The following is a 23,049-nucleotide window of genomic DNA, read 5'->3' on the forward strand; positions in this document are numbered from 1 at the left end:
CTAATTTCCAGTCCTTTCAAGACAATTTTGATCACCTCACAGGTCACAATATTATTTTCATACACTTTTGGACAAAGACTGCAGAGACCTGGCTGGATGCTTAACGACAGAGCAATGACACAAACACACGGCAGTTCATAGCACATCTAGGAAACATGGCCACACAGCAGTGGCAGAAAAGAAAAGTGGTGCAAGATGGATTTGGGTGTCAGACTGTGTGTCAGGCTCAACAGTCAGGCTTTTACTATTTAGGATGATAGACCTCATTATTCTTTTTGGAATCTAGATCCATTATTTGTCTAAAATGAGAATCTCTCTATATGAACATTATTTCAGGGAATAACACTCTTATGCATTCTAACTAATTACTAATAACAATTTATTTGGAAGGTTTTGCAGTACGAACTCCACCTAGTTCAGTGCTCTCACTATATTTATGGGAGACTAACCCAGTATCTGTGACGGGTTCTGTATATGCTTGATCAATGGTCAGACTCATACACTTTAGGATCACTGCTTAAATGATACTATTGGGAGATATTAACCTGACATTTATGGCAAATTACATATACCCCAAGCTAATAAACAAATCTATATGCCTCATGGGCCTCAATTTGAGAGGTATTATCGGGACTACAATTCACGCAGTTAACCCGGCATCTGTGATTGACGCCATATACATCTGATCAGCATGCTCTAAGATTACTGATTTTTGGGATATACTAACTTGACCTATGTGTGCCAATCTTATATATCCCAGGCTAAATAATCACATTTAGATGCCTTATGCTCATGAATTAAGAGATATCATTGGGGCTGCAATCAATTTGACATTTATGATGGACTCTGTGTGTGTCTGATCGGTAGCTGGGTTTTCGGGGAAGTTATTTATATTATTAACCCGGCACTTGTGATGGATCCTGTGTGTGTCTGATCGGTGGTCGGGCATTGCATGTCCCGTAGACTGCGGCCGGGAGTTACCAATGGGGCCCGGTTATTAAACATCAATCATTAGATCACTGAGATGCTGACATGCATAATATTAAATATCAGATTACTTAGGAAATACTATAAGATCAGCTATGGGTAGGAGTAAATACTGATTGAATAGACTCCTGATTTATACACTTGTAATTTATGATCGATTTATGAGTTATCTTATTTACATATCCCATCAATATTTAGGAGGTTATCTTAATATTATATATTAACTTATAGCAAAATACAATAGATAGTACAGCGCGTAACTCTGGGCAGACAAATAAGTACAAATTAAAGTCCCTTTAGATAAACGATAGTCATATGTTCAGGCGGCTGCCAAATCCCCACAAGGCCAGATGGTGAACTGGATAAAATCTAAAACAAAATAAGCGGGAGGGGGCGCCACATAGTATAATACTGTATGTAACAACACAGGCTAATGTGCCAAGTAGTAGAAATAAAGATCACCACGTGGGTACAAACACACAGGTTGAAGTGAATCAATAGAATAAGTGCACTCTGGAGTACCAGCACCTAGCAAATATAATATGCGTACCAGATACAATATCTTTAAGGCTTATCTGTTGGTATCCTGCATCATCAAGAGCTCAGGTTTTTCTTCCAAGTCAGTATTGCCTCACACAGCATTAGGGGTACAGAGCTGGCACTTCATATGTTCTCAGTAGTAACCAGAATTGCAAGATGAAAAACTCACATAGTGTGATACTGTAATATCAGAGATTCCTTATCACCTTCAAGTCGTGTCAGTCGTTCTTGATAGGTCTCATTGTTTACAACTGTATGATTAACCTGATTATTATTTATTTTGATGGTGACTTATCTGGTTTCAACCCCAGCTCTGCATATGGTGTATATTCCTCCAGGCTACAGGATTACAAGTAAGTTTCTGGCTGCTATCTAGCACTGAGTCAGCGTCCTATCCTATATATTAACTTGTTCATGGGATCATACAGGAACTAATTTTCCTAATATAACGCTACCCATAGACAATAATATTATTATATCTTTAAGAACATTTATATAGAGTTATCCCGATTATATATAGATTTATCATACCCATCTCATGCCACATCCCTATAATTCATGATACTAGGAATTAAACCTTGTATACTATAATATATTATATTCATATTTCGCTTTTTAACCAGTTATTTTATTTTTAAAGCATATCAATACATTTTGTTTTTATGTGTGGTGTTAATTTATTTTTCTATCCACTTTTAGGCTCATATGAATTTATAAAGAGGGTCCTCATTTCATTTGATTTATAATTCATATTTTAGGTGTGCCTTCCTTAAAGTAGTACTTTTTCCTTTTTTTGTTTATGGTAACTATTTACTACTGGAAGTAGCACCCTTTAATGGTTATCTCAATATTACCTTTGCAAATACTATCTTAACACCAGCTGCATATACTGTTCATCTAATTGAATTTGATTAAAAAAACATACTTAATGTATTACTATATTGATGCCTTCTCGAAGAAATGTTCTTGTGCGGTAGATAATCTTATTGTTCCTGTTAAGCTTTGTAAGAGGAAGACGAGGAGATAGCCGTCACCCAGAGTACTCCTATAACACAGTTGGAGATGGTGAACCATTTTCTTAAATGTGATCTTCCAATCATCTCTTACTTTAATGAAACTGGATTGTAGGCTTCCAGTGAAATAAGTTTCTAGAATATAGATGTTCTTTGTATATGATTAAAGATTTAGGAATGTGTGGAAGAGGGTACTGGTTGTTCTTCATGAACATTTTCACCAACTGTAGTCAAAAAAAGGATTTAAAGAATGATACCTTTTTCCATCAAAAAAAGTAATATATTTTTCGATGGACCCCCTTTAAAAATGTTCTTTTTTTGTGTTTTGAGTTACCTTGAATTCAGGTATGGACAGAGCCGTGGTACCTGGGATTAAATCAATAACACAATTAAATAGATGACATAGTAATATGTAGTAGAGCAGGACACACCTACACCTGAATTCATCAGCGCACGCAGATCCATTCCTTGTTGAAATCAAGAGTACGCAAAGCCGATATACATGTGTTTAAACGCAGGTTGCGCTCAGAATGCGCGCCTTGATGAATCAGGCCCATAGAGAGTTGAAGATCACAGGTTTCTTGTAACAAAAATACCAAAATAAGGAAGGTTAGGACAGGACCCGACAGGAACTCCAATTGATGACAGAGTTGTTGTTAGAGCCAATGTGCCCTTAAAAGGACCAGTATCAGGAACTTTTAGATGACATAGAAACAGATTTCCTCTTTATAGAGAATCCCGATTTGTAAATTAAGGGAAGAGATTTATGGCAAAAAGACCCTCTATGAATCATACTTCTGTCAATTGCATGAATATATAGATGATATAGATGATTTTCAAGAGGGACGACTGGAATCTGATATTTTTAAACCAAGTTTTCTGTAATAATATTACACAGTCGCAGTCCTCAAATTTAAAATGTTACAAAAAGCATACACTGAAGATAACAAGTGTAATCTGGTAACTGCTTGTAAAACTGGTCTTTTATACTACAATACATAAAAATAAATTTTATGCAGGTGCATTCCTCTTGAATGATCCCCTTCCCTAGGCTCCACTGTCGAACAAAGAAATGATCCCTACAATTTAGGGACCAAAGGAGTATCTCTTTTACGAGAGCACTCTCTGACACAGACATCCATGTTATTGGAGAGAAAATGAGCTGGTGAAGAAAACATCATGGTGTGCCAATTCATCTCTAAGTGTCTTTGAAAAACCAAGAAATGAGGCCAGTGTATGAAATCCCACAGACATTGTCAGAAGCGCAACAGTCTTGAAGAAGAGAAAGAGACTCAACATGGGTCATCAAAGACCCTTCAAAATTCCTAACTAAAGGCAGCAGTGTAGTGCTTAATATTATGTTCCTTACTAAATAGGATTAGGTCAAAATGTAAGCTTTTATAAAGAGTAGAGAAATAATGTATGCCACTTAAGCATGTTCTGAGATGGGGTTTGCAGGCTGTAGCTCAAATTGGACAGAACATTTATTTAAGAAACTCAAACAAGCATGTAGCAATGTAGCAAGTCGGAGAGGGAATATTCATGGTTAAAGCAGGCTAAACAGGTGCAGAAACTTAGAAACCAGACACCAGGAGTATGCAACTGCATAATTGGACACATTTGTTATCCACTCCCAGGACTGGGAGTCACACCTACCCAAGGTGGAGGCTGTGTTAGCATCACTCAGAGCAGTGGATCTGACTTCTACTCCTGAGAAGTGTGCATTGGCTATGCAAGAAGCCAAGTACTTGGGGTACGTGGTAGGACAAGGCAAAGTAAATCTCCAAGTGGATAAAGTGTAGGCTGCCAGAGCCTGTCAAAACCAGTGTGGAAGACTCAACTGAGAACTTTCCTGTGTTTATTAATGTATTATCGCCGGTTTATGGGAAATGCTCCCAGTCGCACATTTTGCAGAGAGAGAAGAAATAGTACATGGTGGAACAGAAAGGCTTAGCCTTCAAATGGGTCACTGAGGCTCTCAGGTACTACCTCCTAGGAAGAGAGTTCACAATGGGAACTGACCATGCAGCATTAAAAAGGATGAATATGAACAAGGAGGTGAATGCCCGGTTAACTCAGTGGTTCTTAGCGCTTCAGCCCTACCGTAGAGCATATTCCAGGCAGTCTGCACAAAAATGCTCCGTGTCACCGAGGTTGACGAAGCTAAGGGAAGGGGTATGTGACAAAGAGGGTTATTTGCCACACCTCTCCTGCATAGGGATAGACGAAATCCCAAAGAGTCTGCAGGTACAGGCTGCAGACAGGGTTAAATTCCCACTCATGCTTTCATACAGCACACAGACACACAGGTGCACCACATGGCTGGAATTAGTTTGTTTTCTTTACTGATTAATTAGTGTTTTGGCAGAGAATAAAATACTAATCATATATATAAAAATTATTGGTTTGTTTGTCTGTCTGGTTATGCATTGGGACACCCATGCACCAATTGGGATGAAACCAATGTGAGGTCATCTAATTGGATCCTGGCCAGATTTTAGGAGGGTTAGGGTCCCGGTTGGACCTCCCATTGGTTTACGCTCAGCAGAACTTTTACCCCTGGAGCCTGCTCTGAGCCTGCATTCGAACACCCCTGCACTGAATGGGATGAAACCAATGCAAAGTGGTCCAGTTGGATCCTGGCCAAGTTTTTTGAGGGGGGGTCCCAGTCTTAGTTGCTAATTATTTTTAACATTTTGACGGTTACATCCAACTGGTAGATAACTTAATAACTTGAAGATTTAAACCTGGGCAGTGCTGGGTACTTCAACTAGTACATATATATATATATATATATATATATATATATATATATATATATATATATATACATACATACATACACACACACACACAATACTGTGCAAAAGTTTTAGGCAGGTGTGGAAAAAATGCTACAAAATAAGGGTGCTTTCAAAAATGGAAGTTTTAATAGTTTATTTTTATCGATTAACAAAATGCAAAGTGAATGAACGGAAGAAAAATTTAAATGAAATCAAATTAATATTTGGTGTGACCACCTTTGCATTCAAAACAGCATCAATTCTTCTAAGCACACTTGCATACAGTTTTTGAAGGAACTCGGCAAACATCTTGGAGAACTAACCACAGATCTACTGTGGATGTAGGATTGCTCAAATCCTTCTGTCTCTTCATGTAATCCCAGACAGACACAATGATGTTGAGATCAGGGCTCTGTGTGGGCCATATCATCATCATCATCAACATTTATTTATATAGTGCCAGCAAATTCCGTAGCGCTTTACAATTGGGAACAAACACTGATAAGACAATACTGGGTAATACATACAGACAGAGAGGTAAGAGAACCCTGCTCGCAAGCTTACAATCTATAGGACAATGGGAGTTAGAAACACAAGGGCATGTGCTACGTCATATTGCACAATGGACCAGCTAGAAACCAAAGGTAAAAGTACTGAGTGGGCTGTGTGTGTTGCAATGTTGGTCAGAGGGTTGTTGTCTTGCGTTAGCAGTGTAGAGGATGGTAATAGGGTAATCTAGGGAAATTAAGATGGTGGTTGAGGAATATCATAACCTTGTCTGAAGAGTTGGGTTTTCAGTGAACGCTTGAAGGTTTGAAGACTAGAGGAAAGTCTTATTGTGCGTGGGAGGGAATTCCACAAATTGGGAGCAGCTCGGAAAAAAATCCTGTAACAGATAATGGGAGGATGTGATGAGAGTGGAGGAGAGATGTAGATCTTGTGCAGAACGGAGGTGTCGAGTAGGGAGATATTTTGAGATAAGTGAGGAGATGTTTGTCGGTGCAATTTTGTTGATGGCCTTTTATGTTAGTAGAAGAATTTTATATTGGATTCGTTGATATACAGGCAGCCAATGTAGAGACTGACAGAGTGGCTCAGCAGAGGAATAACGGTTAGTAAAGAAAATCAAACTAGCTGCTGCGTGCAAAATAGATTGTAGCCATATCATCACTTCCAGGACTCCTTGTTCTTCTTTACGCTGAAGATAGCTCTTAATGACATTAGCTGTATGTTTGGGGTCCTTGTCCTGCTGCAGACTAATTTTGGAGCCAATCAGACGCCTCCCTGATGGTATTGCTTGATGGATAAGTACCTGTCTGTAGTCTCAGCATTGAGGACACCACTAATCCTGACCAAAACCCCAACTCCATTTGCTGAAATGCAGCCCCAAACCTGCAAGGAACCTCCACCCTGCTTCACTGTTGCATGCAGACACTCATTATTGTACTGCTCTCCCTTTGGCGAACAAACTGCTCTTTGTTACAGCCAAATATTTCAAATTTTGACTCATCAGTAGAGAGCACCTGCTGCCATTTTTCTGCACCCCAGTTTCTATGCTTACGTGCATAGTTCAGATGCTTTGCCTTGTATCCACGGTGAAGGTTGGCTTTGTGACTGCAATTCTTCCATGTCTGGCTAGACTTCTCCAAAATGTAGATGGGTATACCTGGGTCCCACTGTATTTTTCCAGTTCTAAGCACTTCTATTTTTGCAAGCATTCTAACTTTGCAGCATTTCTCCACACCTGACTAAAACTTTTGCACAGTATATATGTATGTATATATATATATATATATATATATATATATATACACACACACGCATACTAGTTTAAGTACTCGGCACTGCCCGGGTTTCAATCTTCAAGTCATTAAGTTATCTATTAGTTTGTTGTAACAGTCAAGATTTTAAAAATAATTAGCAGCTAAGATGTCATACGAATCCATCCAGTGGAAGGTCCAGAACAGGCTCCCTGTGTCAAGGTTCTGCCCAGTGTACACCAACTGGAGGTCTGACTGGGACCCTAACCACGCTAAACCTTGGTCAGGATCCAACTGGATCACCTCGCATTGGTTTCATCCCAATCGTTGCAGGGGTGTCCGCATACTGGCTCAGAACTGGCTTCCTGGGTCAAAGTTCTGCCCAGCGTACACCAAAGGTAGGACCAACTGGAACCGTAAACCCGGTAAAACTTAGCCATAATTACTGTTTTTGTGTTGGGAATTACTACTTCTCAAGTATTATTACTCGGAACTCCTCACAGGAAACTATAATATTGGTGGTGTACCTATCTATGCTACTGCCTGAAATGTGACAAATGAATTGGCTCTCCTCTTTTTCCCTACAATATCATAACATAAACATTTCTATTAGTTTGCAGTACACAAAGTTTATTTTTAATTAATGACATATTCTGCTACCTTTATATTTTTTCCTGATAGATTATACAATTTTGAGAGGTTACTTGCTGCCCTTTTAAAACCTTGTATATGTTTGATTACAAAATATTGAGCAACTAGTTAATAAAACTATAATAACATCATGAATTAATAAAACTAGCATACTGTACAATTAGACCTCAGCAATTTTCATTTTTATTTTGTCATAGTTATTCATGAACATCTCTATTGCACCTTACACACTATTGCCATAAGCTAAAGGTGACAGACTTGCAAAAAAAACACAGCCATAACCATAGGTCTCTCCTTCCACATCCCTTGTTTACTATGTAATATGGCATAGCTCATTTCTTCATGACTCACAAATTCCATGATGTTACTATAGTGACATAACACATCAACAGCCTGTTTGAGCATCAAGCAAAAGAACCTATCACCAGTGAAAAATTGTGACATATATATAACTTGTTTTCCCCTACAGATTTATTACCTGCACAGACTAAATCACAGCGATTGTTCCTGTCTCTTAATGAGACGGTTGATGGGCCTGCAGTCTGCAAAACATTAAACAGGAGTAAAATTAAGGCCATTTGTCACAAAAAATAGACTGCTCAAGGCTGTTTAACTAGCGTCATGACAGCAATACGTAGACTAAAGAAAGACGCACTGTCACTTAAACTTCATTGTGTTCTGTAATCTATCATTAAGAAGTGTTATTGTGACTACTGTCACTAATAGGTGGGCTCTCAAGTTTCTGGGGGGCTGCATGCCGTAAAATAATCATTTTAATGCTATGCCTGGACAATTACCATTCTGTAATTTTCTTTTTTTATTATGTGTAGACACTGTTAAAGGTCTCTCGGAGAAAACTGACATATTGTACATGTTAAATTCATTTTTCTTCGACCTACAAAGTGTTGGATGGATTTATATTAATTTATGTTTCTGTGAGCTATTGCCATTATACTACGCATGACTTCTTCTTGAACTGAATGAATAGGTCAGTGAAATATCCATTTTTCTGAGAAATATTCATATTAGTGTTCAGAGTCCTTACACGGACCAAGCCACTGATTACGTTGCTTAGTTTGTTTAGTGAATTGGGGAAGTATCCTTCCTATAAACCTGTCCTTCTATATATTGAAGCTTCGCTCTCACATGGAAGGAGACTTCCTTTGAGTACCTAGGAGTCAACTTATCCAATTAATGCTTAGGTCTATACAGAGCCACCTACCCAGCCATTATTAAACAAATTCTGACATTTATGGGACACTCTGTTATCCTAGAACTATCCTAGGTCGGATGAACAGCAGCTTTAAAAATTATTTTACTGCAGAAAATGATAATAATTTTTCTATATGCTTCCAATCAGTTCCACCAAGAGTGCTCAAGCGTCTTCAGAAGTGTTTAACCGATTTTATATGGAATGTGAAAAAACCCAGAGCGTACAGCACTATCTCACAAACAATAACTACATCTCAGAGCCGACCGACATTTCCCAATGTAGATAAGTATTACAAGCTGCTCAAGAACATTTTTGTCCTGGGGGAGTCATCCCGGTACTAAGTATTGCCTAGAACTTAAAAAAAACATCTGAGGAATAGAGACCCCATGGGAAGCTTTCATCTACTGACATTATGGCCCACACATATGTTTCACTCCTAATTTACCACTTTCCAGAATCTTAATAGGAAATCTTTATAAACTAAAGGCCTCACTTCTCAGTGATATCAAATAATATCATCACCAAACCAATACACAGGAGGAGTGTTATAGTTTCCAGTGGGAAGAAGACATGGATTGACCTTTAAGTTAAGAGGAATGGAATAGGAATTGGGACATGGCAGCCAGGTCCAATGTCTGCATCCCCACAAAAGAACGTCACTACTCTCCAAAGAAAAGCATATATATCACAGTAGTTTACACAGATATTCACACCACTCATGTATTATATGCTACATACCAACCCCACTTTACTGAGCTACCAAACAGCTCTCACAACCGTATTTCTTTAGCGAAACAGAATGATAAAGGGCAATATGGTAGAGACAGGTAGTATACAGAAACACTACAAAATGTACATTACCTGAGGCCGGGCTCTCATATGCATCTGGTTAGAAGCATTTCTATAGTAGGCTGAATGTGACACTCTTGGTAGAAGAGACCCTGATTACAAAACAAAAGCAATAATATATTAATATTACTATTAGCAGCCCCTCTGTACGAAATCGGCTAATTTGATATGAAACGCAAAATCAATACCTAGCCTTTTGCACTGGCTGATGGCAAATATGTAATGGAACCCTATATTTGTATTACTATTTTATTTGTCCAATGTAAATATAAGGCAATCAATATATAAAATATAAGATATGTGTATCATCAGGGGTGGGGTATAATACAATTGGCTAGGTCTGGCAATTAAGAACAATATGTCAGAAAGCAGGTAAAGAGGTATGAGACACAACATGTTACGCTTGTGCAGAGTGATATGTCCAGCATTCATATTTCCCATGTACTATGCACAACTAAGCAAATCAATTTTTGCGGCTTAGTCTACTTAAAAAGACATTATACTAAAATGTTAAAATATTGAACAAAGACAATTTTCTGTTAAATAGAGACAATAATAAAGACAAAGACACACTGTTATAATTTAAACTTTAAGATGATTCTTATATTGCTTATACAAGCACTTAAAAGTCTCCTTGTGTCGCCTACTGCAAATTTCCTTGTAATTGGGTTCTCTGGAAAGACTACTTACTTATTCATACAGTTTGTTTTATTGAGTACCTCTAGAACAATATTCTAAACACCCTACCTAGGAACACAGAATATCGTGACCAATAATCCTGTATTAAGAGTTGGCACCTGGAAGAGTTTCATTATACATTTTCAATTTCATTATTCAGATTTCTTCTGATGTACACCATTATGTCATTGCGCATGTTATTTCCATGCTACAGATTTATCATAAACCAAGAGAAAGAACACTTTAACTGAAATTGAAAGCTATATGGTGTTGCCATGTTTAGACAACCTTTTCCTATAGTAAATGGTCTTTACGAAATAATTATGCAGTATCATCATCATCAGTTATTTATATAGCGTCGCTAATTCCGCAGCGCTGTACAGAGAACTCATTCACATCAGTCCCTTCGCCATTGGAGCTTACAGTCTAGATTCCCTAACATACACATACACACAGAGACTAGGGTCAATTTAGATAGCAGCTAATTAACCTACCAGTATGTTTTTGGAATGTGGGAGGAAACCGGAGCACCGGGAGGAAACCCACGCAAACATGGGGAGAACATACAAACTCCACACAGATAAGGCCATGGTCGGGAATCAAACTCATGACCCCTGTGCTGTGAGGCAGAAGTGCTAACCACTAGGCCACTGTGGAGTATGCAAAAGTTACTCTTTTTTTTTTTTCTGCCTATACTCCTATCCCCACACTATACATTTCCTTATATTAAATGAACATGATATGTGGGATCAGACGAATAGAGGATTCAGTGAGGATTCATCCTAGGAATCTTAGCAGGATTTGGGTTTGGCTAAATATGCAACAACTGTAGCCAAAAACTGACTTTTCTGAAATTTTAGTGTGCAGGACATAAATGTATCATTTACTGAACCTAAATTAACAATAAGTAAGAAGCTTATCTTTATTTCTCACATAAGGGTTTTGTTTAGGTTTAGTGTGTGGCAGAATCTTTTGTAATAAGATTTGGACAAATTCTTGAATAAAGATGTGGTGCATTTCTAAAAGCTACAACACATGATGTTAGACAATATTGATCTTTCTGAGCAGCTTTTCTAAGCTCCCTGACAGTGATACTTATGGCATATCCCCAAAAGCCTGCAAGAAGTTGTGAGATATTACTGCCAGGACCATGAGTGACTTAAGTCCTCATATGTAGATGCTGCTTGTTCCTCCCTGATAATAACTCTGACTCATGTGGGTGAGCTGCTTATTTTTTCATGCAGATAACCTATTCACATTATAAACTTCCCATACATCAGAACTAGAAATAGCATCTATATATAAAAGAAGAAGCTGGTTTGTTTGGCTGTTGGCGAAAATCTTCGACACCCCTGCACCGATTGGGATCTAACCCATGTGAGCTGGTCCAGTTGGATCCTGGCCAATGTTTTAAGGGGGTTAGGGGTTGGACCTCCCGTTGGCGTACGCTGGGCAGAACTTTGACTACGGGAGCCTGTTCTGAGTCTTCCACTGGATGGAATTGGATAAAAGTGGTAACATTGGAACCCAGAAGACATACTAGTTGTTAGGAACCCCAACAGCCAGCACCACAAAACCCAGAGTCTGCTCTGAAGTCTGGTGTTCACTGGAGCCCCTAGTGGTGGGGACAGAGTTGGCCGCAGACAACAAAGGGTCGTGAGTTGTGCACTGACTGGGGAAAACCCAGCGATAGAGTATAGGAGCACACAGCGGAATGAAGTCCAGGCAAGAGTATCCAGTAGACAAGCCAAGGTCAGAGGTCACAGGCAAAACAGCAGCGTAAGAGTCCAGGCAAGAGGTCAGGGGGCACAGGCGATTAATCGTAGTCAGTAAACAAGGCAAGGGTCGGCAACAATAGTCAGAATAATCAGAGAGCAAAGGAACACAGCAGGCTTAGTATGAACAAGCAGGAACTATAACCGGCAGGAAGGGCTTGTCCTTGTGCCTTATAAACATGCAGGGGCCAATGAACAGTGCCCTGCACAGAGAATACTTAGCCCAGCTGGGCTATAATTATTTTGCACATGCGCACGCGCCCGGCTGCCCTAGATGCCGGGACGCGGCGCTGATCACTGCTGGCGTCCGGACCGTTGCCTAGGCAACGGCCAGGAGGAAATGATGTCCCGGTCGTCATGACGACGGCCAGGACTCAGAGACAGGACAGGAAGCGAGTCGCGGCGGTGGCCGGGGCCGCAGCGGCTCGTAACTCTAGTGGGTTGAGGTCCCATTCGGACCTCCTGTTGGTGTACGCTTGACAGAACTTTAACCTGGGGAGCCTGTTCTGTGCCTTCCACTGGATGGATTTGGATGACATTTAATATAAAAACAAAAATGACACTGGGCAGCCACCTAATGAGTGTGTTGGAAGAGTTGCAAAGCTGCTAATTATTTTTAAAATGTTGACAGTTACAACCATATCATTGTTAACTTAATAACTTAAAGATGTAAACCCGGACAACGCCGGGTACTTCAGCTAGTAACCTCTAAAATGAGTAATCTAGAGCGGAAAAAGTTGAGACTACTGTATATTGTCCTAAAAGACAGACTCTACAGAATGATCTTTTTCCCAAAGTATCCAAGTCTTTATTTGCCAGGTCCAGAGTGATGTGTTTGTAAGATGCACAATGTGCTTAAAAAAACATTCAATTTCCATATTGTGATATAACAGGAAGAAACAACTTACTTTCAGCAGGATAAGCAGAGCTTTCCCTTTTCTCCAGTAAAAATGGCAAGGTAGGAAATCGGTTCAACAGTGAGCAGTATTTTCCTGTGTTACTAGAAGCAGTAGATGGTCTCTCCTGGGTGATCTGCACCATTATCAGACACTTTCCCTGAGAACAATAACATAGACCTGCGTTAACAACTTTTCAATGCAGCCCTAGTCACACAGAACATGCAGCAGACCAAGTCGGTTCTGGTAATTTTAATACCAAGTTCTGGTAATTAACATTTCTTATTGCAATGATAAGAAATAATTAAATGTACCTATTTTTTTTTTATTATTGTTTATAAAAACAAAATTAAAAAACAACACTAGAAAGATTAGACATGAAAAGTATCTAATATGTCTGGAAGTTATGTAATTAATATATAATGTTTGCATTACTGTATACATTAATAGACTTAACATTATATAGCATGTAAATAGTAAAATTTCCATGTACATTTTAAATGTACCTATTTATAAATATTGCTCAGTCGGGACATCTATAGTAAAGTAATTGAAATGACCTGGCCTATGCACTGCACATGCAGAGCCATCAGGCTGCACATGCTCAGAATACAATTAGCGGTAGGAGGAGAGGAGCACAAAGCCTGGCGGGAAGCATCTGAAGATCTCTCTTCTGTGATACTCGCCCTGTAGTATAGAATGACTAACGGTATCTTCAGATGGTGTTAGATATCAGGAACAATTTTTAAAAAGCTAACCTTTTGGAGCTTTGTAAATTGATCCAGAGAGTAGTCTCCATTGAGAATTATGGGGACTGTGGTATTCTGCGATAGTCTAATGTAGGAGAAATCACAGATATCTCCTGTGTTAGACATTTGATAAATAACAGCCTGTTAACTTAATTTTGCCTAAACCATGCAGTAACAGATGTTTCCGTGTGATTTGAGGGCTGATAAACAGGCCCCTTTAGATAGAGACCATGCAGAATGTGGTGCAATTCCTCCATACCATGTGCTGTGTAGTAAAATAGATGCATCTGGTACACTGGAGAGATAGCGTGTGAAATAATATAGTGAATATTCTGGAGCCTACCAGACATTCCGGTAGAATAGGCAAGTATGGCTAAACATTTTTACAAGATGGAAATAGGGGGAGTCTTACTTAATGAACTTATGCCATCTCCATACGTTCCAGAAAATCAGTTGGACATGTAATAGGAAGTGTATAACAAATAGCACAAGACACTAGGATACACATTGTTATTCCTCACTTGGCCACTGTTTACCACTCCAGGAGCAGGGCACACAAGTGGAGGTGGATACAGAAGTGCTATTCAACCAGAAATTACATTCACTATGCAAACAGTGTCCAACAAAATTTGAAATTTGATAGCAATACTTGATGTGCCACATGACAAAACAATGAAGTTACATTTCATAAAAAATTATTGCAACTACTTAACTAGCTCTTTTCCTGTTCTATAGCTCTAAATATGTGGGTGAAGTCCTGTCCTGTACAGAGCCACTAAGTCCCCAGAGACTTTTGTAGCTTATGGAAGTCGTCTTCAATGAACAAGGCACAAATTTCATGTCCTGATTAATGCAAATGGTCCTGAAACTATTGGTTTACTTGGTTAAGACATCAGCCACCCATCTGCAGACTGGCTGAGTGATTTATTTGCACATTAACTGAAGGTCCTCTTAGTTTGGAGATCAGCCTACCATCCATAGCCTGGCAGCTTAGTCGAACAATTTAATTGCACATTGAATACAAGACAATGCTAAGAAGGTTTGAAGAAGGACTTCTTTGTGGTCTGGGAGGTCCCCAGTTTTTTGCTGTTTGAACATTTATATGGCAAGAAGCCTTGAGGTATGCTTCACCTTTTGAGACAATTATGTTAGGAGCAACCTTTTCTGGAAGAAAGGGTTGCTAGACATAGTCGATCAGTTGACCAGAGAAAATTTGAGAAATATGCAAAAGACACTAATGAGGTTGTATAAACCCCCACTTATGTATTTGCTCTAAAGTCATGTTGCTATTCCTCAAATAAGAGCTTATACTGGGTAGATGGCAGGGTCATTTTGGGCTACTTAGTAGAATTGATGAGGTAAATGAGATGTATTTATTTATACATTTATCTAATTATCTATTTATTTACTAAATAGGGGAAAACAAATTTATCATTTAAACTTTTGACGGCTCGGGAGCCTTGTTTGTACATTCCCTTATATGATTATGATCATGGCCTTCGGGTTACAGTGTCAGTGCCCTGGGCCAATCGTAAGCTGTTCCTTTCTTCTGATCATTAGGAGTCTCTGAATGCATTGGCTTTGTAGTTTTCACATGTGTTCTTTGGCCAAAGAGCCTTTAGGTAGAAGAAAAAAAAAGAACCAGTAAATAAAGAGGTTCAAGAGATTTTGAGACTTGATTTTGAGGAGTCATCAGAGAGAAAGGTTTGGGCATTGTTCTTGTCCCAAAGTCTGACAGGAAACATCTCTTTTGTGTGGACTTGTGTACGAACAACAAAGTTTTAATTTTTGATGCTTACCCAATGCCACAGATAGAGAAGCTCTTCAGCCATCTTTGGGCTGCCTGATATACTTTCACACTGGATTTCATAAATTGATATTGGCAGATCTAAATGGCCAAGGCAAAGCAATGCACAAAACAAACTACTTGTGTCCACTGTTCTGTCGAAGTCAGCAAATTGGAGTCATTTCAATTAAAGTCTAGCAAACTTGGTTGTCTTTGTCTGAAAAGATGCGTACGGTACGCTATGTCGTACAAGGGCACGCTACGGCGTGAAAGGGCGTACGCATCCACTACACGTGGCAGCAACAGTAATTGGTCTTTTACCATACATTTGCACAAACACGCATACTTATAAAATAGTACACATTATTGGTAGTTGCAACACATAGTCAGTTATGTCGAAATATAGTAGTATTTATATGTTATATCAGAGTTACATGCATATTAGTGAAATACACAGAACGGGTTAAAGGAATAACATCATGAGTGGTATCATAATGAACCTTGTTACATATCCTACTGTTTGGTGCGCTCTGCGAGGGAATCGCAGAGTGCATACGCAAGTTATGAATGATAGGGAATTATGAACTACTTAAGAGGAAGGAATTCTGGCGGGAAGAGCAGAGCATACCCCCTGCAGAGATGACCCCCTCCTTTGGATTCCTTAGGATGAACCAGCCAATGATTGACGACCCCTTGGACATTCCTGAGACCCGGACCAATAGATGCAAGCCATACCATCTTCATTGTATTACTGTACTTGATTGTGTATATAAGCAGCAGCTTGTGATCCAGAGTGCAGACTTCTTGTCCCCAGACTTCAGGATTGAATGACTGCACTGGATCCAGAGCGCCTGCGTTAAGTAACGGCTGTATTTACTATTACATCGCTTGAGCATATTTTTTCAACTTATTGCGAATAAATATTTGTGCGTTGGAAACACAAATCGAGGTTCGACAATCGTTATTGGTTAGCGACCATACGCACATTACAATTTGGGGGCTCGTGAGCTTTGGAGGTTTCGTTGCCGATGATACGCAAGACCAACGGATTTCGGTTCCTCAACAAAGGGTGGAGACGCGTCATAAACAGGTAAGAACGCATGGTGTTCAAAACCTGAATTTTACTCTGTGTTGCGAAACCGAATGTCCGTTTTGCATTATCTAGGGCACTCTAACTAGAACCTAGGGACAAAAGAGAAAACTGTTTCTTTTTTCTGTCATTGTGCGTTTTAACTGTATTGCATTGTTTAGCGTATGTGTACTTCCTGCTGTGCGTACGCGAACTTCCGGTAAACTTGCCACGTGGTTAAACAATCGTGTTGATAGTTATTATACATGCATAGTATAATTACTTGTGAAAGCCTCTGAGACATTATTACTATTGTTGGGAACTTTTGATTTTCTGCGCAGAAAAGGTGTATAGTGTGTGATGTTGTAACGTAGATACACTGTTTTATTGTTGAGGTGCTCAGTTGCTGTCTGACGAGGCGGATTGCCCAACTGAAGGACGGTATACAGGGCAGGTATACCGAATGCGAAAACTGGGTTTTCTCAAAGCGCTACCAATAGATCGCAAGGTTTGCTAATAATTAGTATTGGTAGGCAGTGCGATCCGGTCGCACCGTTAGTGCGAATTGGTGAAGCAGCTAGGAGGAATTATACTGGAAAGGCAGGTTGATTGTATCGACTTTGCGCTCCCAGCGATAATAAACTCAGCAGATTTTGTGGTTTAGCCAGGGTATCGAGGAGCTGATAGCCCTTGGGGCCCACAGTGATATTTCTGTATTAGGGAAAAGCGAGTGAGCGCGGCTAAAGGAAATACGTTCACCGAGGATTATAGATCTCTAGCGGTGAGTATAGCAACAGAGTTGAAATTATTAGGTGGAAAGAACAGAGCATTGCGGTGTGTCTGTATTTCACATTTGGCCGGAAGGAACAGAGCATTGCGGTGTGTCTGTGTTCCGGGTAGAAGGTATATTGTTCAACATGGGTGCTAAGCATACGCTAGAGATGGTCAGTGTACTGCCTAAGGAAGGCCCTATTGGTTCAGCGAGGTTTCTCATGTGTAAGAAGTATGGTGCATATGCAACTGTGTATTGTGACACGTGGGTCGGGATGACCAAAGCTTGTGATAGGCCTTTCCCAACAATAGGGAGTTTTAATGCAGAGGTACTGAATACTGTAAAAGATAGAATATGGTTGATCAAGTCAACGAAAAAGAGAAATAGACATAATGATTGTTTAAAATTGTGGCAAATGGAAGGTAACACGTTGCAGAGCAGCGAATGCAAACCGGAAATAGGCGTGGCGAAAAGCGCGCGCAAGGCGGATGTAACCATTGAGAAGCGTGACGAACTCAGCGCAAGTGCGACCCCGCCACCTTATGTGGCGGGAGGGGTAAGTACAGCCGTTGTTAAAACTGAAAATAGAAAAATTACTAAGTTGTACCCTGTTTTAAATCAGTTTCAATCAAGTGTATCTGAAAACGAAGATGAACCCACTGTGATTTCGGCCATTGCCCATGCTGTTAATGTACTAGAGGCTCAGCGCAAGTATGAGAAAATGGCTGAGATAGGTGAGAGTAGCGTGATCACTAGGAGTGAAAGTGTTCTAAATCTAGGGCCTGTAAATCCTGTAGCGTCCCCTGAAGTTAGTGTACCAGAGGGTGTGTTCCCGGTCCGCACAATATCAGTTCCCAATGGGAAACCAGATAAGGATGGTATAGTTCCTTTAAGAAATGTTACAATGCATTGTCCCTGGACTAGATCAGAATTACGTTCCATTATGACTGAATTCCCAGATCCTAGAAAAGAGTTAGCTAAATGTCAGAAATTTGTTAAAGACTTAGGGAATGCTCATGAACCAACCAGTAAGGATTGGCGGGTAGTGTTGAGGGCGTGTCTTCCTCCCAATACTAACATACAAAAATTTATTGGAGATTGTTTGTTGGAGGAAGATGACACCCTGACTGATGAGATTAACCAACGGAATATAGAACAAATTGTCAAACACTTAGCCATCTGTTTTCCAGTAGTAGTAAATTGGAGTAAGATTTTCACCATTAAACAAAAGGATAGTGAAACTGCCTCAGATTACTTTGCTAGAGCTATAACAGCGATTGCACGATTTACTGGGATATCCAACATAAGTGAGGACCCACATCACAGAGAGGTAGCTGTAGGGGTACTGATGGATGGCCTTAGGGAAAATTTAAAGACGAGAGTACAAACCACATTACCTAATTGGAGAGGCGTCACGGTAGACTTCCTTAGGGAGTCTGCTGTGGAGCATGACAAGAACCTTTTTAGAAAAAGGGAAGAGAAAAGTGATAGGTTAATGACGGTAAGTATACAGGCTCTAGAAGGGGTGCATACACGACCACCAGCATACAACCCATATAACAGGAAACCTAAAGTGATCAGGTGTTTCAACTGTAACGAGGAAGGACATTACAAGAGAGATTGTAATAAAGAAAGACCCAATACACATAGGGGTGGGTCACATAGATATCCTCCAAGAAAGGATTCACATAGACTAGAAGACTCACATCTACCCGCGCATATTACAGCAGCAAATGCTGCGCGGGAAATCAATAGTCAGCGCTAGGGGTCAGGTCATACCTGTAGTCTACAGCCAGTGAGGTTAACTGAGAGTCAGAGTGAAGAACCAACAATGATAGTTGACATAGCTGGCAGGAAACAAACTTTTCTTGTAGATACAGGGGCGGGCCGATCTGTGATAACCTCTCCTTTCAATCTACAGGTGACCAGCAAAACTATTCCAGCTATGGGGGTGACGGGAAAAGTGTTACATTATCCTCTAACTAAACCCGCCGAAGTTACTATCGGGCCTCTGCATACTAAGCATTCGTTTCTCTTGGCTGCAGCGGCTCCTACTAACTTGCTAGGGAGAGACTTGTTATGTAAAATGGGATGTGTCATATACTGTACTTCAGATGGTGTGTTCCTAGATATACCCGAGAAGGTTGCACATGAGGTACAGGACATATTGGACACCCCTCCAAGGTTAATGTTACACTCTCCTGTTATAGAACAAAGTCCATCTCAAGTAAAGGGGATGTTGCTGGAAATACCAGGTTCCCTATGGACCAGAGATGGACAGGACACTGGACTGATGGCAAACGTAGCCCCTGTCATGGTCAATCTAAAAAGTGGTAGGATAGCCCAAAAAAATCCCACAGTATCCATTAAAACCGGAGGTGGAACTAGGGGTATATCCTGTTATTGAGAGGCTGTTACAACAAGGGATTTTAATTCGTACAGCCAGTACAGCAAATAGTCCCATTTTCCCTGTGAAGAAGAGTGGGGGGAGGGGCTATAGATTAGTCCAGGACTTAAGGGGAATTAACAAAGTTGTTGAGAGCCAATTCCCCGTAGTGCCGAATCCAGCTGTCATCCTCATGCAGATTCCACCGTCTGCCAGTCATTTTACTGTCATTGATCTATGTTCTGCTTTCTTTTCAGTCCCTCTTCACCCTGACTGCCAATACCTTTTTGCATTCTCCTACAGGGGAGTGCAATACACATGGACCAGACTACCCCAGGGGTTCATTGACAGCCCCAGTATTTTCTCCCAAGCCTTACATGACTGTTTGCAATCCTTTCAACCCCACAATGGGTCTGTTCTAATTCAATATGTGGACGATTTGTTGTTGTGCTCTGATTCTTTTATGTCATGTTTACATGATACTAAATTGTTGTTGCTTCATCTTTCACAAACAGGGCACAAGGTGGCAAAGGATAAATTACAGCCATGTCAGACTAAGGTCAAATACTTAGGACACTGCCTCACTAAGGGGCTAAGACACCTGACAACCGACAGAATTGAGGCCATACAACACATGACCCTGCCGCAGAGCCAGAAGCAGATTCGTACTTTCTTGGGGATGTGTGGATACTGTAGGTCCTGGATCCCAGGTTTTTCTATTCTGGCATTACCATTGCAGGAGCTAGTCTCTTCCTCAAAACCAGAACGTGTCGTACACACAGAAGAATCGGAGCAAGCGTTCTTTAATCTTAAAGATAGTCTGACAAGAGCACCTGCATTGGGAATACCTGATTATGAAAAGCCTTTTGAGCTATTTTGTACAGAAGCTGATGGCTGTGCAGCAGGTGTCCTCACACAGAAACATGGTGACGCTAGCAGACCGGTAGCATACTACAGTGCACAATTAGACAATGTGGCAAGGTCACTCCCAACATGTCTCAGAAGTGTAGCAGCAACGGCCCTTCTAGTAAGTAAGAGCGAGGATGTAGTATTAGGACATAATTCAACCATCTATACACCCCATGCTGTATCAGCTCTGTTAAATTCAGCCCAAACCAGACATGTTTCTTCAGCTAGATTCACAAAGTGGGAACTAGCCTTGATGGCACCCTCAAACATCACCATCAAACGATGTAGCACCCTAAATCCAGCTACATACCTTCCGTATGTGTCTCAAGAGACACAAAGGGTGGGAGGTGAGGAGACCCTGGTTGATGATGAGTTAGGCAAGAATACTGACACGCATGACTGTATGGAACACCTGAATCAGACCTTTACTGCAAGGCCCGACATATGTGACACCCCCTTAGAAAATGTAGATTTTACGTTTTATACAGACGGAAGTTGCCATAGACAGACAGAGACAGGAGAGCTATGTACTGGTTACGCTGTTGTAGACGATCAGGATGTGGTAGAAGCTGAACCCCTTGGTCCACCTCACTCAGCCCAGGTGGCGGAACTAGTAGCACTAAGGAGAGCGTGTGAATTGGCAGAGGGTAAATCAGCCAACATATATACTGACTCTAGGTACGCCTTCGGGGTAGTGCATGATTTTGGGGCCCTTTGGCGTCTTAGAAACTTTACGACAGCAGCAGGTACACCAGTGGCACACTCACAACACATAAAAGGACTTCTGACAGCGATACAGTTACCCAGAACAGTAGCCGTCATAAAGTGCAAAGCCCATACCTTTGAAGAAGACCCAGTGTCATTGGGCAACAACAGGGCAGACGAAGCTGCTAAATGGGCAGCAGGGCAACCTATGACTGTATCGACCGAGACTATGATGGTTTTTCAGACATTAGACACGCAGAAATTAATTGAAATGCAAGATTTGTGTTCCCTGCAGGAGAAGGCGGTCTGGAAGGCGAAGGGATGTGGTCAAGAGTCCTCAGGACTCTGGAGGGATGGACAAGGTAAGCCTGTAGCTCCCCGAACATACTATCCAAGCCTGGCTGAAGCAGCACACGGCCTGACTCACCTGGGTAAAGAAGGTATGTGCAAACTGGTGAGAGCATACTGGTGTGCTCCCGGATTTTCCTCTCAAGCTGGTAAGAAAGCAATGTCATGTCTTACTTATTTGAGGAAAAATGTTGGGAAAACTATTCCAACTGAGCCATCCCACATCCCTCCTACAGACGGACCTTTTCAGGTAATACAAATTGACTATATCCAACTACCACCGTGCAGGAATCTGAAGTATGTGTTAGTGTGTATTGATGTGTTTTCCGGTTGGGTAGAAGCATATCCGGCAGCCACTAATACTGCTGTGTTCACTGCAAAGAAAATTGTACAAGACTTTGTGTGTAGGTTCGGTATCCCTAGAATCATTGAAAGTGATAGGGGTACCCATTTTACTGGTGATGTCTTCCAAAATATGTGTAAACTCATGGGAATCAGTAGCAGACTTCACACCCCTTACCGACCACAAGCCAGTGGTAAGGTGGAGAGAGTAAACGGTACTATCAAGAACAAACTAGGTAAGATAATGGCTGAAACTGGGTTGGCATGGCCTGAGGCTTTGCCGTTGGTCCTCCACAGCATTCGAACCACTCCTAGACCTCCTCTTAATCTGTCCCCCTTTGAGATACTGTTCGGACGACAACCTCATTTGATCGTGAGTCCACAAGACGACTTAAAGTGTAATAATGAAGTGACTGTACAATATCTTATAAGAATGAGTAGACAGCTGAAACAACAACAACAAAAACTAAAAATGCTGTCACCTGGTATGCCAGAAACGAACTGTCATGATGTTGAACCTGGAGACTATGTTATGATCCGCAATTTCTTACGTTCAGGTTGTTTAACAGACCGTTGGGAAGGCCCGTACCAAGTGCTGCTGACCAGTACTACATCACTGAAGGTTGCAGAGAGAGACACTTGGGTCCATTCCACCCACTGCAGGAGAGTCCATAATCCGGAGAAAGTGCAAGACAAGACTCAGACCGACGATATAGAGCTGTCACTTGTGAGCCTGTTCCGGGAGACCTAAAGCCTGCAGTTAAGACACCTGAACCAGAGACGTTGCCTCAGAACTATCTTTCCAGCGATGGAGTGGCGGTTTTTGTTTTTCTTTTGT

At 40.7% G+C, this 23,049-nt stretch overlaps 1 protein-coding gene across 1 annotated transcript in view; it reads right to left on the reverse strand.

Annotated features, from left to right (window-relative positions):
* LOC142104592 (uncharacterized) overlaps window positions 1-23,049 on the reverse strand; it is a 92,996-nt gene that overhangs the window by 33,795 nt on the left and 36,152 nt on the right. The window contains exons 3-5 of the mRNA XM_075189365.1: window positions 13,158-13,305; window positions 9,809-9,888; window positions 8,213-8,276 (exon numbers count right to left, since the gene is read on the reverse strand). Coding sequence (XP_075045466.1) covers window positions 8,213-8,276; window positions 9,809-9,888; window positions 13,158-13,290 — 277 coding nt within the window. The 5' untranslated portion in view covers window positions 13,291-13,305. The remainder of the gene's footprint in view (window positions 1-8,212; window positions 8,277-9,808; window positions 9,889-13,157; window positions 13,306-23,049) is intronic.

This window comes from Mixophyes fleayi, chromosome 1 (assembly GCF_038048845.1).
Source record: "Mixophyes fleayi isolate aMixFle1 chromosome 1, aMixFle1.hap1, whole genome shotgun sequence".
NCBI classification, from domain to species: Eukaryota; Metazoa; Chordata; class Amphibia; order Anura; family Limnodynastidae; genus Mixophyes; species Mixophyes fleayi.